The 24122-nt window shown below is 30.0% G+C and overlaps 1 protein-coding gene across 1 annotated transcript; it reads left to right on the top strand.

Moving 5' to 3' along the window:
* The first annotated feature begins 22 nt into the window (after nt 1-22).
* Nucleotides 23-23679, top strand: LOC113523503 (proton channel OtopLc-like). Its single transcript, XM_052895596.1, has 14 exons — nt 23-361; nt 1481-1639; nt 10593-10665; nt 11156-11309; nt 11666-11771; nt 12194-12343; nt 12878-13034; nt 13781-13977; nt 14380-14530; nt 18242-18421; nt 19691-19799; nt 20320-20475; nt 21285-21534; nt 22684-23679. The coding sequence occupies exons 1-14, from the start codon at nt 209-211 to the stop codon at nt 23002-23004; spliced, it is 2316 nt and encodes a 771-aa protein (XP_052751556.1). The 5' UTR covers nt 23-208; the 3' UTR covers nt 23005-23679.
* Nucleotides 23680-24122: the final 443 nt, after the last annotated feature.

The raw sequence follows: 24122 nt of genomic DNA, 5'->3' as shown, positions 1-24122 counted from the left end.
GTCACAAACGCGATAAATTATGCCTTTATAAAAGATACGTTTAATTTTGATAACCGATAGCAATCTGTTTTTCTTTCATTTGCAATATTAATCGTAGTACTCTGGACGGACAAGACGTTAATTAATTAATGAATAATGATAAAAATAAACTAGATATTGGTGAAAAAGTTTTATTGTATTATTGATTGATTGTTTAGATTAAATTATAATGGCGGAAATTAATATTGATAAAACGGAAATTTTGGACGAAATAAAGAATAGGAAAAATATGGGTGATAAAAAGTTTCACTCAGAATCATCATTACAAAATTATGTTGAAGAAGATGAATTTCCGGGCAGTAAAGAAGAAGAAGATCCAGGGGTAGGTACATGCATCACATATTTAAACTTCAAATATTCTATAGAAATATTTATATATAATATCTCTATATTACTTTTTATTTCTACTTAATATATTATATGGAAAGACATTTAAACGTTTGTTATTCAATAACGTATAAAATGGGTGAATAGATCTGAATAGAGTAGGTATAATATATCCTAGATAGACACATAATAAATATTAACTTAAATACCGCGAATAATATCGCGGGTTATAGATAGTTAATGTATAATTTTTATTATAAGTGGAGAAAAAGTTTTGAAATATTTTAATAAAAATAATTTAGTGAAAAATAATTATAACATTTGATCAGTTTCGACCAATCAATTCACATAAAAAAAATCTATGGGACAGCTAGATAATAAAAATTAAGGTATTTCTTGTACCATTGACCGCACTTTACCTTTCTATACCTAATAGCACATGCGTATTATATTATACTTCAATGTAGTAGTATATAATGACATTGCTAATAGAAATAATCTCTGTATCTTTGGATAATTTTATTATCTAAATAGTTTTAATGCTTGGCTAACCGTAAACCGGTTTTAATCATACGTAATTATTATTTATTTGCTTTTTCCCGCGATTTCGTCCGCATAACCGAGAAATATTTACTGACTGTATAAAAAGTAGCCTATATCCTTCTCTATCCTATATAGTATGTGTATATTAAATTATATAGTGACAAGTTGAACCGTTAAGGCGCTATAAGATAACAAACAGACTTTCACAATTATAATATTAGTAAGTAATGTAGGTAACATATCTGAAATGAGAATATCACCAAAAGAACCAAAAGCACCGACATAGCTCGAAGAATAAGCAAGCTGAAATGATAATGGGCTGGTCGTATAGCTTGAAGAATCGACAACCGACAGGGAAAAAAGGTTCTTGACTGATGATCCCGTACGGGCAAACGCAGTGTAGGACGACCCCCCACTGGATGGAGTGACGGTCTCAAATACATAGCAGAAAATTTGTGGATGCAGGTGGCTCAGGAGGCAGTCTATGGAGGAGGCCAATATTTAGCGATAAACGGATAATGATTGAGGTGACCATAATGATGAATTTAGGTAACATTGTTTACATTTTCAGGTACAGAACGTGACAATTAATAACTTAGCTGTTGTACAAGATAGGGAAAGAAAGCGTGCTATGTCTCAACCTGGTCCCAATGCTGGTGGTATGATCACAGCCACTGTCGCCAGGGCAGCACGTCGCCGGCCCCGCGTTGTATATGCCGATGATGTTAATGTAAGTGTATTATCTATTTCTACGAGTGTAGTGGTTCAGATACATAGCTTAAAGATCTAAAAACAAAAAGGAAGAGACATTCTTGGCAGATGATGAAAACATTGAGCCAATACAAGAATCATTCTCTTTTTGATTGATCTTATTCATTGATCATATTGTCTCTGTTCACTCAGTACGAATACAACCAGATAAGAGTAGTTCAGGATTGTTTGTTGTCTTTGGGGGAGACCTATGTTTACTATATATTTTATATTTTATGATCTGATACTGCCTAGTACTTTGTATTCATACAAATTCATTATTTATTTAATTAAAATTTCTGAAAAAAACAGCTGAGTTTTTTGCCCATTCTTCTTGGCTGAAGTTGTGTTTTGATTGGATAAAATATAATGAATGGTAATGAAAAAAATGACTATTCAAAAATGCTTAAGTCTAATTTAGTCGAACAAAAATATTTCTTTCTTCTTCTACCAACAGGCTTTAAAATAGAGAGTTGAAATAATAATAGCTAGTATTAAAAGTATATTCGTAATATTTGTATATTCAAGTATGGTACTAGACAATCGTGAAATTTTAAATATGGAAATTATAAAGTTAAATTCGTAGTTGATGTTTTTTGATTTTTTTAATACTTTAGCATATAATAATAAGTGCATTATTTACTAACTTATAAACTTATACACAGAAGTAAATACACTCGTATATGAGTACATAAATCAATTAGTATTATAGTCGAATAAAAAAAAAGAATGGTTAAAATAGAACCCATATAATTTAGATGAGTCTGTTTATATTTGTCTAATTGGCTATATTGTTTTAAAAATATAATTTTACTACTGTATTTATATTTTTTTAATATCAATAAAAATTAAATCTAAATGATAACAACTATCTTTGTATGATTATATAATTTTATAATCCGCCAAGTCGAGACTACATTTTGTACTTTATTTGTGCATTGATAAGTCTTATTATCAATATAAATGCTCATTTTTCCCGCAAGCTCTTATTTGTGGCTACCACAATATAATTAGGTATTTAATATCACTGATCACGAAATATGTAATTTCAAAACTATTTTATCTATGAAGACCTTTGGCTTTAGATTTATTGTGGGATTAGAAAGTGTTTAGGCTCGAAATTTCCTGATATATAATTTAATCAGTCTTTTTAAATTATGAGTGATAAACATATTACTTACCAACTCGAAAAAAAGAGAGTTTTTAATTCGATTCTATTTTTTCTATTAATCAACATCTTCAGTAATTTTTTACTGATTTTGTAATTACGTAAATTTAGCTGACCCGGTGACCTTATCACCTAAGAGTCTAAAATATATTTTTCTGTATTTTTTTATGTGAACCCTTTTTGATATTTTAACAGTTATTTTGCTATTCGGAGCGGAGACGAATCTAACAAGTCATGGATCATAAAATCTGTCCAGCCGCTCTGAATGATGTAACTATAAATAATATAAATGATGTAACTAACCGAACTTTGTTTTTTAGTACCAGGTATATGTTTTTTCTATTAACAGGTATTTAAATAACAAAACAATATTAAATTAGTAAAAATATCGAATAAATATAACAATTCCATTATAAATTACATATATATAACTAGCAAACTAGCTTAAACAAAAAATAAATTAAATTACTTAGTTTTATAAATATAAAAAAATTTAAATATAAAAATTGAATGAGAAAATAGAAAATATTTATATTTTCTAAAATAGTTTTTTTACAAAAATATAATTAGTTATGGATTTACTGAATTCCGTTTTTGTTTATTCGCTTCAGAACCCTAAAAAAAGAGACAGTAAAGCAAACTGTAAATATCTGGTTATTATTTTTATTTAATCATGTATTTTGTGAAACAAATTCGATTAATCATGGAAACGTCAATGACGTATTTTATTAATTATGATTAGATCTTATCACAATTATTCAACATTTATCCTTGTAATATAGTTACAAATATAATAAAATGAACTATGTAGCTTTGTTTATTACCACGATACTTACAAATCTCATAATCTCAGAGGGATAGCAAAATCCATTCAATTTCTAAACAGTCTATAAACGTAAAACATACATACTTTATTCATCATTTTATCATATTTTTATAATCTTCTATTATAATATTTTGTTTAACCTTTACTCAAATTGACTACTCGGCGTTACCGATAACATAGTCGTACCTTCCGCTCATGTTATCATTTTTATCAATAAACCGATTAACAGTAAATGTATAAGTATACTTAATCCCATGTAAAAATATTTTAATTCTTTACCTCTACTATTATAATATATTAATATTAAAATTTTTGTATAACCCTAAATACAAAAAATTTAATATTTATATTTCATGTAGATAAATATTGATCTTTTTAATTTTTTTTTTTTTTTTAACTTTTAAAATTCTTTGTAATTTACCGATGACTAGAAAATATAGTTGCTATAAATTTTGAAATAAATCGAAGTTGATACTTTTGCGGTTACGGACATATTTGATAGCAATTTCGTCATAATACTTACCATTCATTTTAGACTCAGCTTTCGAAGGTAGGCAGTGTACAGTTAATTTGGCCAAACTTTAGATTCTCGAGATATGCCTCGAGTTATCATATAGCACGGAATATTTTTATTGTAACAATATATGCATAATAGTTGACAGATTGACGAAGTGTCGTGAGATATAAGTTTTAATAATAAATTAGTTTGTTTAAGTAGATTATCAGCAAGCTGACAATGGGTTAGTCAATGAAAAGAATAGTTTTTGAGTGGCGACCCTGTACGGGCAAACAGTGTAGGACGAGTCTCCACTAGATGGAGTGACGCTATTAAATTCATTGCAGGGAGTCAATGGATGCAGGTAGCTTAGGACGTTCTTTATTGCAGTCTATGGGGTAAACCTATGTTCAGCAGTGGCCGGATAATGACTAAGATGACGGTGATTATTAAGTACGAGTTAATTATCAAATGGGTTGAATTCCTAGAAAAAAGTATTTTTTTTTTCAGTATATCATATTGTGTGGCTACAACAATGGTAAATATCGACGAACATTTCAACTACCATTGGCACCACATAATCAGGACCATATTTATTTTCTTTTAGATATACTTATGTCCGGGTCTTTGACACGACAGTTCAACTTCAGACAATTTTATAAGTTTCAATAAATGTTACGTCATTTGTATCGTCTTATTTGTAAGAGATATAAGGACTATTCGGAGATAATCTATTACAGTATAAAAAGGAAAGATTTGGTTATTTGTTTGTTTATTTATAATAGATAAACAGAAATACTACTCAACCGATTTAAAACATTCTTTCACCTATAGATAACTACGTTATCAGCGAATAAGATAGGCTATATATTATTTTAGAAAATTCTATTTACAGGCCGAATCACTGGTATAAAATATAGTGGCTCTAAAGAATTAAAAATCTACGTTACTGTTAGGTTTTTGGTAACTTTTTGAGTTAAACTAACGAGTGGAGAAGGTATCATTCATTTATTTAAAAGTCGAAACTGTTTGTTTGTTTTAGATTTAGGAAATATCCAATATTTCAAACAGACTGTTTTGCCCTGTTTTCAAAGTAAATTTATTTTAAGCTCGTTGGTAGTTGAAACAGCGAATTCGTATATATGGAAGCAATGGGTTGTAATGATTTACCCCGTTAGAACTGGATGGATATACCCGATTATGTAATAATAATAATATGCCATATAAAATCTTGTAACTGTTTTGTAAAATATTTGACAATTTATGAATATAAATCAGTAATATTTAAACGTTTTGTTAGTTTTAAATGAACTTCAATACAAATATTACTCGATATTTCCACTTTTAAAATTATCATCTGGTGAATCGCAAGTCCGTTTATTCGTGTATTTAATTTACGCGTTTTTTATATATATGTATATTATAAAAAACACGAACATTAAAGTATTTTATTTATTAATTTAAAATAAAATTGTGTTGTAACGGTTTAACTCCTTACCTTATCTTGCAATGGTTGAGAGTTCAATCCCCGCTTAATATAAACATAGCCATAAGACTAGCTTTGCTTAGTATCATGCTAGATTGGTGCTGTGTAATATGTAGACAGACAAATATCACAGATTAACAAATAAGAAACTGTCATCCTAATTAATAAAAGCAAAGCCGCGGCTTATAACTTATGATAAAATTTAAACAATTATAATGTAAAAAATTTGTGACAAGTATAATTTTATTGCTAAAAATCTTTCTAATACAATATTAGGTATTTAAAGTATTGAGATTATAGAATAATCCAGTTCTTGTATCAAATAGACAAAAAACACCACGTCAATCTGAAAACGGGAGAAAATCAATTTAATCAAGCGTGTGTCCGTTTTATAAAAATAAAAATATTAAAAAGGTTTGTTGTAAAGGGCAAATACAGTTCCATAGCGTCGAACGGCTAGCACGGGCCGTGTTTGTGAGGCGGGTCACTCTCGCGCAGCCAACTGTAAACCTTTTGAGTCCAGCCGGCCGCGAGCCACCCTCATCTCACGTCCCCGCCGCACCGCGTTGCCTCTATGTGACCCGTGCCTGTAAATACCATACGCGGACACACCGTGCCGCCCCAATGCCTCGGCTAATGAAAATTCGATCTCTTTATTTTTTTTACCCCTCCACCGACTATTAACCGGCCACGTCACAATTGGAATGTTCATTAACGTCATCATAATCTTGTTAACGCTTGCCTACACTCGCGATAAAACTCATTAATCGTATTTAATTCGTTATCAATCATTTTCGCAGACTTAACTTACTGTCTTCATTAAATCATGCATGATTACATCTATGCATTGCCTACGTGATTTTAATCAAATCAGTATCATGTGAACGTAAAATTATATTCATTAATGTATCCATAAACCATGTATCTGGAAAATTATACTAATATTTATATTTTATTTTGTATTTTTTTTATAAACTAATTATGAATTCTGAACGATTTTCTCCTACAATATTTATATCAACTTGCCGTGTTGTTAGTAATTGAATTACAATTGCTAACAATAATACATTAAATTAACTTGAAAGTCTTTTATCATTCAATCCATACAATTTAATAATTTAAGAATTCATTTTCCAAAATGACTAGATCAATTTCAGTCATGAACAAAACTAATAAAAGACCAACATGAAAAATTAAAACATAAAATCCTGTCATGCCAATATGCAATAGAGAGAAGTATCATTACTTCTCCCTATTGCATATTGACATTCATTAAATTGAAAAGAATATAAAAAATAAGAACCGTAGTCATCCGCAAAAAAACCAACAACAAACCTCTCCAGTATAGTCTAAAACAGAAATAGAGATGGGCAGGGCATGTAGCTAGGACAACGAGATAGACACATGAAATAACAAAATAGTTAGACCTTATTGGTAAATGAAGTGTTGGAAGACAAAAAAGTTGGATTGATGAAATCATTGAAATAGTAGGAAGAAATTGGATAGATGTTGCTACAGATCGAAATAAATGGAATATACCCATAGGGAACTATACACTAAAACACAAAAAGTTGTTAAAATCATTCGTAAATATTGAAAAAAAGAAAATTTGTTAAGTGTGGGAAATAAAGCAATAATAATATAACACGGAAATATAAAAAAATAATAACACGGAAGAAAATCCTATCGATTGCAAAACAATCAAAATTGGCTCAGGAAAGGCGATGATATTGCGATTGACACACACAATACATACAGATGAATTAAGAACATTCACCTTTTTAAAGTAGCATAATCAGAGAGCTATAAAATTGAGAGAAAGTATTTATGTATTAGGTATATACAATATAATATAATATAATGCTAGCTTTTGGCCACAACAAAATATCAGTGTTTTGCTCTTTTGAGGGCGAAGCAATAAGCTGAGTTGTGACCATTTTGTGTTACTATGGCACACGCATGAAGGGAAAAATTGTTACTTATTTTATGCATTTTGTTTTTTTTTTTATTTTTTGTATATGTTTCTTTTATATTTTTTATTGTGCATCTGTGTCTGTTGTTATTTGTGTGCTGTAAGTAATGCAAATAAATTATCTATCTATCTATGAATAAGAAAGAGCAGTTAGGTTCAAAGATGAATGAATAAACGATGATATAACCAATATCGTTTTGACGCGAGTGATATTGGTACCCCTAGAGTTTGAAAATATCATTTATTGTTTAAAGAGATTTTCAAGAGTTTTAGGGTTCAACAAGTATGAGGAGAATGGTAATAGCGTCGCAAGTATATGTTAGGGAAAGTGTGAATATCTTAAGGTTTAGAAAATCATAAAAAAAGGTAGTTAACATAGAAATTAAACTATTTATTTATTGAAACTAATATTCATTAAAGTTTTAAATATAATCAAGAAAACTTACATAACATAAGTTTTGTCCAACCCTCCGGGTAAAGTATTGTATAGGTTATATCGAGTACACTCAATTACATTTAATAAGTCAGTGTAGTTATCACAAATAAATATTTATTCTGGTTATCTCAAAGTACGAGTAAAAGAACTTTTCTCTCACATTCGGTCTTATGTGATAAAGTTTTTGAACCAGTGTTATATTTCTTTATTTATTCCTTCCGATGGAAAGCAAGGTCCTTGAATTTCTGATAAAAAACCTACTAACAGACGGTCTGCTATTCTATTCAGAGCTAATACTACAGCAGGAAGTATGAATGCGATCGTATATCAGTTTTTTTTTTGCGCAAATTTGTCAGGCCTGCGCTCGCGTCAGAGCCGCTCATGATTAGGGGTCACGAATCGGTCCCGCAACTAGCCGAGTTTTTTCGATCTATTTACAAGTAAATTAAACCGGTAATTATTACATTAAAACGTAAATGTGATGTTTTTTTTAAAGAATACAGTGTCCGTTATGGCTGTGTTACTTTGTCTTGTTGATTATTTTTAAACGTAATTTAACATGAAATACAATTTTATGATAATTATATGAAACTTAATAAAACTCAACTAGGCGTGAAAACTATTGACAAAACCCCATCCTAATGGGAAAGGACAATTGATGACTTAATATAAATAATAGTTTAACGCTGGACATTTAACGGTTGATTTAAAGATAATGGTGACTTAATAAAACACTCCTTATTTCTACATTAACATATTTTCCTTTCTTGCACTGGTGCAAATTTATATACAGTAAATCTTAATAATTATCAGTAGTGAAATTTATGATCATAGCTTAATATTTATCAATAATTTATGCTCTACAGTACTTCCCATTATCATAGCATTTAATTACAATGAATACTATATTAAAAAATGTACTAAAAATAACTTAACTAATGAATGAGCGATAAAAACTAACAGTAGGTATGTTTATAATATTATTTACCTATAGATTTCTTATCTCTAATGTCTAATACATTTCAGTTAAGATATCACAATATTGCTCTTTTTGTTATGTTGTAATACTACTACATAATATAACTTAATTTCATAAAATAAACAGAATACTTACATATTGCAGTTATTTATGGTATTATTTGTGGTAGATCTATTATAAACAAGACAAACGGAGAGACAGTTTGCTGATATTAGTTTTAATTTTGTTTTTAATTCATATTGAGATAATTTAAAAACTAGTATCACTTGCTTCATGTTTCCGGATTCACATAAAATCGACGTTCAGTAGACCACGTGTATAGTGAAAACGGCCTACAAACTCTTGACATCAGAAGGCGACGTGTATTTTTCAAGTTGAATACACCTATTAAATTAATTACCTCTTTTTTTAATTTGATATAATATACATATAAATTATTTAAATAGATGGGTGTATATGGTACCTAAATTATAAAAGAATAAATCAATAGAAATCTACTGTTTCGATTACAAATAAGTATAAACCGTTTATTTAAAATATTTTATGAAATACATTATTTATTAAGTATTATATAAGCAGTCTTTAACGCTTTACATATAGTGAAAGCTTACCGCGCCCTTATAGACGCCCGTGTCGCATTTGACTGCTAATAACAGTTTACCCTTCGGATGGGCGACCAGAAGACGATCGGGATTACCCAATCGATTGCCAACCACTCACTTGTTTTAGAAGCAGCCTTAGATCCTCTAACTTATTTGCCCTTTGCTCCCTAACTTGCACTCTATCCCTAAACAACACACGATGCGCCCACTAACGCCCAGCTTCTCACCATCCGTATCAAATAGCTAGGACGGAATGCCTAAAAAGTGCATTTCCAATAAAAAAAAAGACAATAATTCACAACCAAGGGCATTCAGTCATTATGTCACGAATATATTAATAATTATATTAATATTATACTTATATTTATAGTGAACCCATAAAAATCTGTGGTACCTGTTTTCATACATTTTTTAGTTTTCCTGCAAAAGAGACATACACAACCCAATACACATTGTAGAGGAACGCACTGCAGTCTGCACTAAAGGGATTATAGTGAAATACAGCTAGTGTCGATCGAGAGAAACAAGCGACTAATGAAGTTATTAATCCGATTTTGTACGATCCGATGGCTTTCGGTGCGCGCGTTCACATTCTTTTTTTTCATATACCCATCCAATATGGAATTGTAATGATTCTATTGGAACATCATTCTTTAAGAATATTCATACTGTAAAACTAGTTTATTAAATTGTACTTATAATATATATATACGTATATCATTAATAATAAGTATTCTCTGGATGATCCATGGCTCACTTGTCGAGACCATAATTTTTTTTAATATGTATATAAAAATAAAACGAATAGAATATAATTTATTATCCAAAATAGAAATTAATACATATGAAAATAAAAATTGGACAAAAGTTTATTATAATAAAATAAGTGACATTTTGCTTTTTAAATTAGATAGTTTTTGCGGGTACTTTCTATTTTTTATTAACGATACCTGTTGTCTCGTTTTCAGGATCCCTATGATAAACAATCTACAAAATCTACAATACCGAAAGGAGATGAATCCGGCATGACTACTCCAAATGGTATATTACACTCAAATATTTTTTTTGAACTGTAAATCTATATGCCATATGCTTAGTATAAATAATCCAAGACTGCTTAATTGGATAACAATTAAGGCAATTTACGTATGCCTGAACTGTAAACTCTTATAATCCAGACATATGTAATAAAATGTTCTTGATATTATAGTTTTTATACATAAAAATAAAGTAGAAATAATCATGCCTGTACTTTCTTTCCTGTTTATTTTATAAAGTAGTCACTTGTTAGTAATTATTCCATTGTAATCCTGAGTATGCTAAAAATATGAGAAAGCATGATATGAAATTGTCCCAATTGACGACTCATGCCTATTATTAGGTATACTGTTGTTATAAATCAATGGAGATATTTATAAAAAATATGAAGTAATGACTCACAGAATTAGTGATAGGTACTATTTAAAAATAATGACTAACTATTTATAAATCAACCAGATAAAACAATTTAGGACTTTTTTATTGTCTCCAGGCAATTATCGTATGTACACGTCAGTGAACGACATGCGCAACGGTATGACGCCCCGCAAGAGATCCGTAGCTACAATGGACGCGCAGTCCCTACGCTCGGTGGAAACTCACGCGCCACCACCTACCAGTCCTGAGGATAATATAAGACAAACCAAGTAATTATTTATACCTTAAATACTTTCAATCTTTATGCCAAGGCCCATACAGAGTAGGCAGTTAATTTTCTAGTTAAGTGGCAAAGGCCTCTATCCATACATGCACATCGGTTTTAGAAATGTTTGATTACCTAAAAATTCTGGTAGAATTAGCAATATTAGCATTAGAATAGAAGCATTTACAATCTTATTTTTATTCTTTCTTGTCTTTTAAATTTCCGCTTTCAAATAGCTATAAGTTTAAATCTGTGTAAATGACAGTTTTTAATTAATTAATGAATTTAATAGTAAATTAATAATTTAAAAAAAATGTTTATCTTGCAATAATTTAATTTTGTATTTATTAATAATTTCAGAAAATATTTGACATTGATGTTCAGTTGCATGTACGCAATAATACTAGTGACTTTAGGAGTAATAATCTACTTAGGTGACTTATTCGTCGAATGCTCAGTTTCTGCGGTAAAGTATTATTTTTTTATGCTTACTTACTGTTCAAAGGTTGGTATATTTATATAGGGGATAAAGAAATAGCCGCCGATGACAATCAAGTGGTTTAAATATTAATGCTAGGAAATTTTAAAAGATGTATTCTTTAATACATTAAAAATGGACTGATAGATGGTCAGGATAAGAAGCCCTTTTCTCGAAAGATGTAGTTTTCGAAATACAATCATCTAATGTCATTAAATTACAGGATGTAATTTTTCCTCCTATTGTCGATTCTTTTCTTGGCTGAGTTTTAAAATATTTGAACACAGTTTTACTTATTTCTAAGTTTACTCAAAACTTTTTGTTTATTTGTTTTGAGTAAATTTTGTATATGGTACGTTTTTATCGTCACTCGTTTTTCTCTATATTTATCCATATTTATTATTTTGCAGATATATTCAATTCTTCTTTGCAGTATTGGAATCCTATATCACATATATTTGATTATTGACATTGGTCGATACAAAAATAAAGCACTAAAAAATCAGAAAATAAAAACGTTACATGAAGAAAAGATGACTCAATTTTTTAGAACTCAAGAGGTAATTAAAATTTGTGTTATGTAATTATATTATTACTGGTTTAGGCAAACGTTGTTTTGCCCTCTACCACCATATTCAATCTCATTTTTTTCTTATTGGGCTAAAGCTATCCTATCTCTTAAGTTGGAGTAAATACATTTTTACAGTTTTATTAAAATCGTTTAAGCGGTTTTCGATATTAGCGTAAATGAACACCGTACAACGGAACTTTTAAGATTAAGATTTTTATTACTATTTACGTAGTCTTAAATCCTACTAATATTATAATTGTGAAAGTTTACAAAGATTTATACGTTTGTTACTTAATCACGCTTAAATTGATACAACAATATAGAACTTAACGAATTTGAATGAGAATCGATTATACGGGTAGGTTATATCCTAACTTAATATATGTATAAAATACTTTAAATATTAATTCACTCAGTCAACGCCGCGAGATACGGCTAGTAAAATTGACAAAAATAATTTTAATTTATTTTACAATGAATTAATTTATGCATAATTAATTCATTTATTAATGCATATTTTTAGGAAGAATTCAATGTAGATTCACCGGGAGAACGCACACCGGAATTTTCTTACAAAACTCCAAGCGTACCTCCACCACTGCTCAATCCATTATCACATGACTACTGTTTCAGCCATGGCAGGCATTCTGGAAGTTTTTATCTTAAACTAGGCGCTGCTGGTAAGTAAATGATTTTTTCTTTTTTTACACTTCTTTATAGGTTAACAAGCATACGGCCATTCTGATGGTAAACTGTTACTTAGCTTAAGGACGTCTGCAACACTTAGAGTACTAAGAGTGTTACATACGCGTTGCCAGCTCTTAATTTAGGTTTAACTTTAATGCACGGGTTCCGCTAAATATGGATTTTTCCATCTAAGCAAGAAAAAAAAATACATTTCGTTCCTGATATTGATATTGTGAGGTCTGTAATAATTGTCAATAATAAATACTACTACAGGCATATTACACAGTACCAAATTAAGCAAGCTTCTATTATAGGTACTAGACAACTAGTATTTGCTTAAAAAGTTCTTTGTACTGTGACTCCATGCATATATCCCATATATATACCAAAAGTTTCACTACAATCGTCCATATTAGCCATCAATCTTCGACTGCCATTTTATTTACGCACGTTTGTGACACGTGTTTCACCTCTAAACATGACATCTTTAGGCAAATTATTAGATCACTGTTCGGAGCCTAGTGTTAGCCGTTTGTCACCCAAACTATGAATGACTAATTTTCGAAAGTTGTGAAACTTCTGGTAGTAATAATAATGGTCAATCTTCGAATATTGACAGTCATACACATACTTATGGTATTGCAATTAAACAAAATAATTCTAATTAAATAACCAGTTATATGAACTTCCGCAAGATAAGTTCAGTAAAATGTCTAATAATCGAAATCTGATTTTACAGGTTTTGCGCTAGGACACCTCATTCACTCAATGCTGCTTTTCGCTGTTCAAATTAGTTTACTAGTAGACGAAGATATCGACAACGACGACTGTATCGATTATCTGCAATTAACACTCGATGTTATGTCCCCGATATACTGTTTCTTGCAATTGTACTTTATTTTCAAGTACTCCAACGTTATAATACTTCGAGCTCAGGTAATTTACAAAACTAAACCGAAGAGCATATTTAATTCTTTTGCACTAAAATATATTTTAAATATATTCATGGATTACTCGTATAGTTTGTTTATCGTATCTTTAGTTCCTTTTTTTCCCAACTAACCCCTTTTATTGAATGGAATGGTATAAGGAAACTAAAATTGGCATGTGTTGCATATTTACAATTCTTCTCGTAATGAAGTAAATTTTTACTTCATTCTCTATGTGATTTCGAATTTAGAATAGTTACGAACTATCGTAACTATTCTTAATATAATTTGTTCAAAAGTTGGAGTTCCTTTTTATTAAAATTTCTTTTACTTAAAATTTATTACACGAGTGCCTCTTGTGCTAGAAATTCTAATCATATATATATATATATTTTGGTACATTTTACAGAGTTTAGCGTATATAGCCTTTATGCACATGATTGGTAGCAGCCTTTGTTTTTGGATTTCTGCTATAGTGCGAGAGACCATTTTAGCCCTAACAATATACGCTAACTCAGTCTACGGTAACGGCTATGGCAATAATTATACAACGACAACAGGTAAACATATTTTCAGGCATCAGTATTTTAGAAAATATACCTATTTATCTATTTTTTTTACAATAAAACATAATGTTTTAAAACATAACTTTAAGCTGAAAGGAATTTTAAAATATAAATGCTATATTTATATAGTAATTACATACAGACCTCCATGTTTTAGAAACATAGAACCATTTGTACACTCTTTGCATTGTTTACTGGATAGCCTAACTAGTTTTAAAAATATAATTCTGGTGGGAGATATTAACATAAACATATTAGATATAAATACGGACAGTTCCTTATATCTCGATACCGTTTCCTACCATGGTTTACATCCTGCTATAAATCTACCTACCAGAGGACAGAATTGTTTGGATCATGTAATCATAAGATCAAAGTTACCTGCCTATACTATAGTACTAAATAGTGTAATAACTGACCACGAACCAATCTTGTTCTGCATTAAAACTAAATCAGTCGTAAGTAATGAAAATATGAAGTCAATAATAAAATACAATTATGAATCAATATACAATGCGATTTCCAAAATCGACTTTAGTATTATTAACTTGGAAAAAGATTTAAATAGAGCGACGGACATATTTATCAACTTATTACGTAATGTTATGACTAAAAATATTGTAATTTTGCGTACCCCAAGAAGTAAAATTAAAATTAAACCCTGGATGACTAATGGTCTTTTACGATGTTTAAGAACAAGAGACAAGATGAGTAAAAGGTTAAAAAAGGAACCGGAAAATTATATACTGAAAGTAACATACAAGAGATATAGAAATTTTTGTCATAGTCTATTAATAAGTACAAAACGAAAATATGATAAAGAGGAACTATTAAAATCCAAAAATAATTCTAAAAAATTATGGAAGACTATTAAGCTCATTACAAATCTGAATCATACGAGTGCAACTCCTGTTGAGCTTTTAAGTATAAACAGAGATATTCAGACGTCCATAAACACAGTAAATTCGTTCTTTGCCAATACGGGTACAGTTCTTGCGGGTGCCATCTCATCAGGAATACAAGCCTTAGACCAACACCTTTTTAAAAGCAATAATCAAACATCGGTTTCTGGTTCTTTTGTTTTGCTGAGGGTGGATCAAGACGAGCTGGAATCTGTTATAATGAATTTAAAATCTGATTGTGCTCCTGGCTGGGATGATATTACGGCGAGGATTCTAAAAGAAAATATAAAGTTTCTGTTGTCACCTCTTCTATATTTAATAAATAGTTGCTTATCTGTTGGTGTTTTTCCTGACGCGCTCAAAAAGTCTATTTTGCGTCCAATACATAAAGATGGTAATAAAGATTCCGTGGATAATTATCGCCCAATTTCCATATTGACTTCCTTATCAAAGGTTTTTGAACGCATAATTAACAAAAGATTAATAAATTATTTAGAAAAGCAGCATCTGCTAGATCCAGCACAATTTGGCTTTCGTGCTGGACTATCAACCGATGACGCTATGCATAATTTTGTAGATTTTTTGGTTAGAAAGCTAGACAATAATAAAAAATGCATAACAATTTTCCTCGACCTTAAAAAGGCATTTGATTCAATATCACTAAAGATTTTAATTAATAAGCTCAATAAGTTGGGTATAAGAGGAAATCAACTAAAGCTTTTCGAGGATTATTTATCTAAACGATCTCAACGTGTCAAAATTGGTGATTATATTAGTGATGAACTGCCAGTGTATTTCGGGATACCACAAGGTAGTATAACAGGACCTACCTTGTTCCTGTGCTACATTAATGATTTATATGATTTGGACTTGAAAAACTGTAATTTTGTTTCTTATGCCGACGATACTATACTTACATTTTACGGAGATACGTGGGAGGAGGTTTATAGTTTGGCACAACATGGTTTCGACATAGTTAATCAGTGGCTTGCTCTTAACTTTTTAACACTGAATGTAAGCAAAACTAAATACATTTCTTTCTCTATTCGTAACCAAAATCCACCCATAAACAAAAAATTTCATGTCATAGCACATTCTTGTGCCTATCCGTCATATAGTGATTGTAATTGTCTTGCGTTGAGCAGCACAAACAAAATCAAATATTTAGGAGTTACCATCGATAAACATTTATCTTTTACTGAACATATAAATGAGGTTTCCAAAAGAATTAGGAAACTCACATTTATATTTAAACAACTTAAATGTGTAGCAGATAAAGAAACCATAAAACTAGTATATCAGGCATTGGTCCAATCAGTTTTGACTTACTGCTTAATGTCATGGGGTGGGTCTGCTAAATCAAAATTAATAGAGGTTGAAAGAGCACAAAGACTTATTCTGAAGGTGGGTATGTCTAAGCCCAAATTATTTCCAACTGCTCGATTATATAGGGAAATGGAAGTTTTGGGTGTGAGGCAATTGTTTGTTTTATTGACTACACTTCGTCAACATTCTGCTATAGAGTACACTACAAATACAGAGCTTTCTAGAAGATACTATAATGTATGTAAAATGGAGTCCTTTAGAACATCCTTTGCGAAAAAGTTTTATTGTTATCGCAGTGGTAGATTATATAACTATGTTAATAAAGTTCTTAACATTTATCATTGTACAAGATATTACTGTAAAAATATAATCATTGGATGGTTGTTAAGTTTAGATTATGATGATACGGAAAAAATACTGAGATGATATATAATAATGTATATGTATAATGTATTGGGTAAAAGTAAAATTCACTACTCACACGCATATAAACTCATACGCACACACGCACACAATCAAACACTTACACACACACACACACACACGTTTCTCTAGCTACACGTAATCAATAGTATGTACATTCACAAAATATTATTGTGTATTTACCACATTTTGTATTTTTTGTATTTATTTTTTTGTGTTTATTTTTATTTTTTGTTGTTCCTTATCATGATGGCAGTTAGTAATATATTACTGATGTTTATTTCTGAGGAGAGGGGCCTGGTGATCTAAGACACAGGCAGCTCGCTGCCCAATTTAGACGCCAGTCTCCCACAACTGTGTGTACATTTATATTATTGTTGCCAATTAGTGTATAATATGGTTGTGGTGGAATAATAAAAAAATTATTATTATTAAAAAAAAAAATTAACGTTAGTATATATGTACATAACAACATGGCAAGTACAAATAATTTGAGCATGACTTCGAAATTTCTGTGTATTTTCCGCCATTTCACGTGTCAATTCTAAAAAACCTTCTTCAGCATATGTCAGGTTTATGTACTCCCAAAGAAACCTTAAAGCAAATTTTATTTTTAGACCTAGTAGTTTGTACTTTACACTGTTTCCCACGACTTTGGAAAAATATAGAAAGTATCCTATGTGTTAATGTACGAGATAATCTGTCCTATATACTAAAATTTATTAAAATACGTTCAGACTCCACATATTTACAAACATTTATAATATTTTTTTATACCTCTAAGTTGGCAAACAAGCATACAGCCAGCCTGATGGTAAACGGTTACTGTAGCCTATGGACACTTGCAACACTAGGGGTATCACGTGCACGTTGTTGACTCTGAAAAAAACTTGATATACCCTTTTTGAAGAACCCCATATTGTAGTCTCTGAGGAAAACCTCGACAGGGAGCTAATTCCACAGCCTGAGCGTTCGCGTGAGAAAATTATTAAATATTAGTAGGATTGACATTACTCTTATATTGCATGTAGTGTGGAATAAATTTTTATTACAGTCGCACCTGAAGTGAAAGTAGTTACAGAAGATCCAAACATCCGTTTATCCATGAGCAGGATTTTCGATGTGAGTGGCTTATATAACCCGCAATGCATCGGCCCACCTGCAGTGAATTCCATATATGAGAACTTCTCGCCCTATCTGTACCCATTCACGGTGGAATTTAACATTCTTATAGGTAATCAAAATCAATATACATCTATCCTTAGCATATATACATAGAATTAAGTAAAAAAAATTAACTACTAATGGGACATACGAATTAAACAGTGGATTTTTTTTATACAACGTAGAATGGCAAACAAGCTTTTTTTTTATACAACTTACAATGGCAAACAAGCTATCGGCCCACCTGATGGAAATTGGTAACCGTCGCCTATAGACATGAGCGGTACCATGGACATAACAGAGTATACTGTTTTGCCCACCTCTCATATGATACCTCCCATAGGATGCTTTTTTATTTAATAGGTCCATGATAGAAAAATAAGCAACTACGTTTGTGCATTAACAGTAACGAAGCTGAAGTTCATCGTATCGTGATAACATAACGGAGTGCGAGAGTATCAGATTTATTGTAATAACCCACATTTTACAACTGGTGCTTAATTAGTAACGTAAATTACTTTTTACTTTTTAAATATGTGTGAAAACAAAATGAAAGCTATTTGAAAAAAGTATCTTCATATCGTTTACCCGCATAAATATCTTGAAATGTCAGTTTTAATTGTTCGCTTTTCTTTATTGCTATGCAATATAGGCACACATACCTAACAGTTCATTTATAAAATGCAGACATTTTCTATATTTAATATACAATTCTTTCATATTGAATACTTCTGTGTGTAAATATAGAAATGAGAAAATTTGGATGTTAATGTTAGAAACACTCCATTATATTTTGCTGAATATACTTTCTCCAACTTAAAATATTTAATAAGCATCTTTGTCAACGACTAAATCAGATCTTTCTAGAAAACTTCTGGAAGATATCTGATAATTTCTTGCTTACCACTTATCACTGCCTTTAAATTTTTTTTAAATATTGGATATGTTAATTTTTATTCTTTATGTAGTTCATCACAAAAAATACCCCATCATTAATTGTTTAATTTTTAAAAGGTTAATTTATTGTATATATAGTTTGTTTACAAAAAAGAAAATATTTGCATCTATATTATTAACATAAAATTCTTTAATGATAGCGAAGATATTATTATTAATGTTAAATATATTATTTAATGAGTAAAAACTTATATAAAATATTATTTACTTAAAAAGATTTTATATGGATAACAGATTACCATATTTCATAACAATCATTCTCATTAAATAATTTATAAGGTTCTAATCATAATGAATATAAATTGATATAGATATCTTTTATTAGATATATAATCAATGTAGTTAATGGAAAGTCACCAGTTGTATAATCAAAATGTTTCAGTGGCAGTGTACTATATCATCTGGAGCAATATCGGTCACTGTCCAAATGAAGACAACGCTGGGAATTCTGAGTTGAACTCAAGTCTCGATGACAACTTTCCAATTTGCAAGTACGTTCAATATGATGAAACAATTACATAAGAACTATTAAAATGTGTTCATTGGAAAGGGTATGCTAATTTGGAATTCAATGATGTTATTGATAAAACTTAATAATTTGCCCTAATTCCAAAAAATATAGTCAAGTAGAATCATAAGAAAAATTTAACTAAACCCGTTCGGGTTGGTACGAGTATATCCTTTTTAACCGATTATGTAAATACGTGTATATGCTAAATAACTCCATGCCACCAAGTTAAATTAAGATAATTAACGTACAGAATATTATAATAAGAAAGTATTCTCTTTATATAAATCAGACATATTTTAGAAGAGAAGCGATTTTAATATCTTGTAACATCTAACAATAATATAGTAAGTAGTCATTTATGTATCCACATTTCTGCACCTAATAACCTAATAAAATCGTCTATCTACAAACAAAAGCAATAAAACTGCTTGACTATTTCAAAATAATTATATATACGTACTTCAGTATTTTAATTTTTTTCCTTTCCAAATTAATTACAGAATACCCACAGCGAATGAAGACAATGACTTTACAAGCAACGTAGTGATCCATGCGGACTGTCATGCATCCAATCGTGGACTTTTCCTTGGTCTGATCGTGACTGTTATTATAGCTGGAATGCTTATACTCGGCTTTGTGTTTAGCAGTGTTGGCGAGTAAGTTATTTATTTACTATATACTTTTCATTTACAAGAAAATTATATTATTATTTTACCTAAATGAAAATAAGAGAAAGAGATTTAAAGACCTCACACACAATCAATAGCGTAATAATCGTATTTATTTTATCGAAAATCCAATCACAATGAGAAACGCCGGTGTTACTGGTGTGATTTCAAAATTGTTCAATCAGTCACACTTGTGTAATAAGATTAGATACAATCATATTTTTCAGGTGTACTGTTACAGGTGCAAAGTTTATACACATTTGACAAAAAGTAATCAATTTCTTTATAGAAATGTCTTTAAATCGTTGGCATTTTTTTAGTTGCTATTTGACTGACTTAACACCAAAAGTGTTATATTTTTTTTTATCTCTTAAATATTCTTTGATCATATCTTAAGCATGTCCAATGTTTCTTATATCGTCATAGTCGTAGAATACTGACGGATCTTTATATGTAATATTCGTCAGATCCGTCAGTATTCTACGACTATGACGATATGTGCCTTTATACTCTTTATTCTATTACCAGATATCTTTTTTTTATGGATGATAATGGGATGGTAACCTAATTCGCGCTAATGGTGTACGCTGGCGGGGCACTAGTGAGGGATGATAGGTGAGAATGAAAAGGCAGATCAATTAGTCCACTGTGACGAATCTAACAATAAATTAATGACGATGGTTTCCAAGGGGAACCACGAAGAGATCGACCTGATATAGTAACTAACGGTAAATAACGGTGCTACTAATCCTAATTACTGACAATCCCATCTTTCAAAAAAAATCTTTTATTTTCAGTGAATTACTGGAAGTGGGATATCTTTTAAATGACTGCACTAAACTGGGATTACACTGTATCATGTTAATTGCTGTTGTATTTGCGTACAACCAGCTACGGCAATTGGATATCAACGAACACCCAATCTCTCTGCTTGACGATGTTTTACTCTTCATCTGTTTGCCAGCTTTCATATTGGAGACTGTTCTGTCTATGGTAGCAACTGTAAACATCCTTAATGTTGTTAAGACTATCGACTTTATCGTTATGGTAAGCATTGACTACTTATGAAATCACTATATAGTATAAAACAAAGTCGCTACTCATCTGACTCTATGTATGCTTAGATCTTTACGCAACGTATTTTGCTGCTGTTTTTTTTTTAATAGATAGAGTGATTCAAGAGAATGGTTTAAATGTATAATATATGCATAATGTAGTAGAGGAATACTGATAATTTTAGATGCTAAGCCGGGGCGGGTTGCTAGTTAATAATAATTTTAACTGTGTATATTCTTACAGGCCTAAGTTCAACAGTGGACAAATAAAAGATATAATAATGATATAATGATAATGATGATATTCTCATTGTTAAAATATAGTTTACTTCCATATATCTTACACTTTAATTATCCTAGTGAGAATACTATATTTAAACACTTTAATTATCACAATTACACCTCTACGATATTTGAAATTCAAAAGTGCTTTATTACAACCGCAAATATATTATTTTACATCGCGATAAAACAAACCAGTGCTGTGGTATTACGATTAATTATAAAAGTACTCATTAGTAGCTATACTTGTTGTTACTTATTTTTAATTCTTCTCTAAGGAAATTCAAATTAACTATTCAGTACCAGAGGCATCACATGTGCGTTGCCGACCCTGAAGAAACCTCTTCACCCCTTTTTTGAAGAACCTTCTGTTTTATGTCTCTTGGAAAAATCTCGATAGGTAGTTCATTCTATAACCTAAATATTCATGTTATGAAACATCACTGAAACCGCAGTGTACACGACCATCTAGGCTCTGTGGTATAGGGATGAACTTCCTGTCGATGGTAAAAAAGGCCGTGAGCATCATATTTAATTATAATAAGTCCAATAAGTGAAATCTAAATTATTAGCAATGATCTATAAAAGTGATTTGCCATTGTAACTGAATATTATTCCTAAAATATTGAACTTATCACACTTACGAACTTGAAGCAGAACGCACCAAACCACCTCTTTAAAAGAATCTACGATTTTATCTTGTAAAATTTTAATATTTTACTATATTAGGATTTGAATTAGTATTCAAATATCAATTATACCAATAGACTTATATCTATTAGTGTGATTAAGCTATATTATTAGTTCCTATTATTACTGTCACAAATTTTAATACAAGTATAAAAAACTTACTTAACAGATCGTGCAAGTATTCATTCAAACACCCTTTATCATGGATGGTTTGCGTCGCTGCAGTAACTCCAAGAAACATCGTCGGAGGAAACCAGGCCGAGAACTCCTCATGTTCCTGCTTATTATCAACGTAGGCATGTGGCTTTTCAACACGTTCTCCTACAAATCACCAGACAGTCTCGATGAAAGATATACTTTTTACGGGAAAGTTCTATGGTCAATTTTAGGCCACATTAGTTTACCTCTGATCATGTTCTACAGATTTCATTCAAGTGTATGCTTTGCGGATATTTGGAACTCTGCGTATAAACCTGGTTCCGAGCACTAAAAATTTAAACTATAGTTTTAATTTTCAAACGTTAATCACTTATTGCTAAACGGAGGCCTTTTCTATAAATTGTCTTACAGAGCAGTCCTAGTCTATTAATTTCAACGATTTTGATTCATTATGTTTTACTAAACTACAATAGATCTAAGAAAAATGTAGAAAAGACTAGAAAAATATAAAGGCCAATGTAATAATGCAATGAAAGTTTAACAGCTTAGTTTTTAAGTGTAAAAACATATAAGTGTTTCCATTCTAAACTGTGACTATATGAATTCGTGTCTAAAATTACTGTCATCAATTCATGTAATGATATTATAAGCTATTTTTTTGTTGAACCCCAAAGGAAATCTGAAACCTCATGGTCTTGAACCAACTTGAAGTGCCATTGGTATAGCTAGTCCTTAGTGGTTTTAATATTAATTTTATTTACTAGATTTTAGAACTATATTATGTATATATTTACTGTGTAAATACTGAAACGTTATAGTGTCAGATATTTGATAACTTAATTAGTATGTAACTATATTATCTATTAACTATTATTTAAAAAAGTAAAAAATTATATTCATTATTAAGATACGTAATTGTGGAAATTTCTCATAATTTAAGAAATCAGTGAAATAGTATACTTTTGAGAAAAATACATGTATTTAATACCAAAAAATTAAAATACCTTTAATAGATAATGAATAATATTTTTTATAATCTACTATAATTATTGTTTATAGAGAGAAAAAAATCTTCATTTGTATATATTAATCTGAATTCTAGAACAAATTTATGTATTTATTTTATTTTAGGTATATATAATAAGTATTTAATTGTTATATTAATTTTGTATATATACTACTTTTAATGTATAAATACTAAATTAATAATATTGTGTTGTTAAAAAATCAATAGTTTTAATGTTATTTTATAAAATTTGTAATAAGTGGATAATTATATCCATTTTCTTATTGAGATTAATTACATGTACTTAATTATTTAAAATTAATTGCACAAACAAAGTTTATGTTTTATTCTTTATGTTAATAACAATAGTCCTTAGTCAAAGACTGACCTATAATTTATTACTTATTAGTGACTCGTCCTTGCTGTTTACGCCTACGAACCTT

Source organism: Galleria mellonella, unplaced genomic scaffold (genome assembly GCF_026898425.1).
Source record: "Galleria mellonella isolate WM207_F2 unplaced genomic scaffold, CSIRO_AGI_GalMel_v1 utg300, whole genome shotgun sequence".
NCBI classification, from domain to species: domain Eukaryota; kingdom Metazoa; phylum Arthropoda; class Insecta; order Lepidoptera; family Pyralidae; genus Galleria; species Galleria mellonella.
This window is presented reverse-complemented; position numbering and strand designations above follow the sequence as displayed.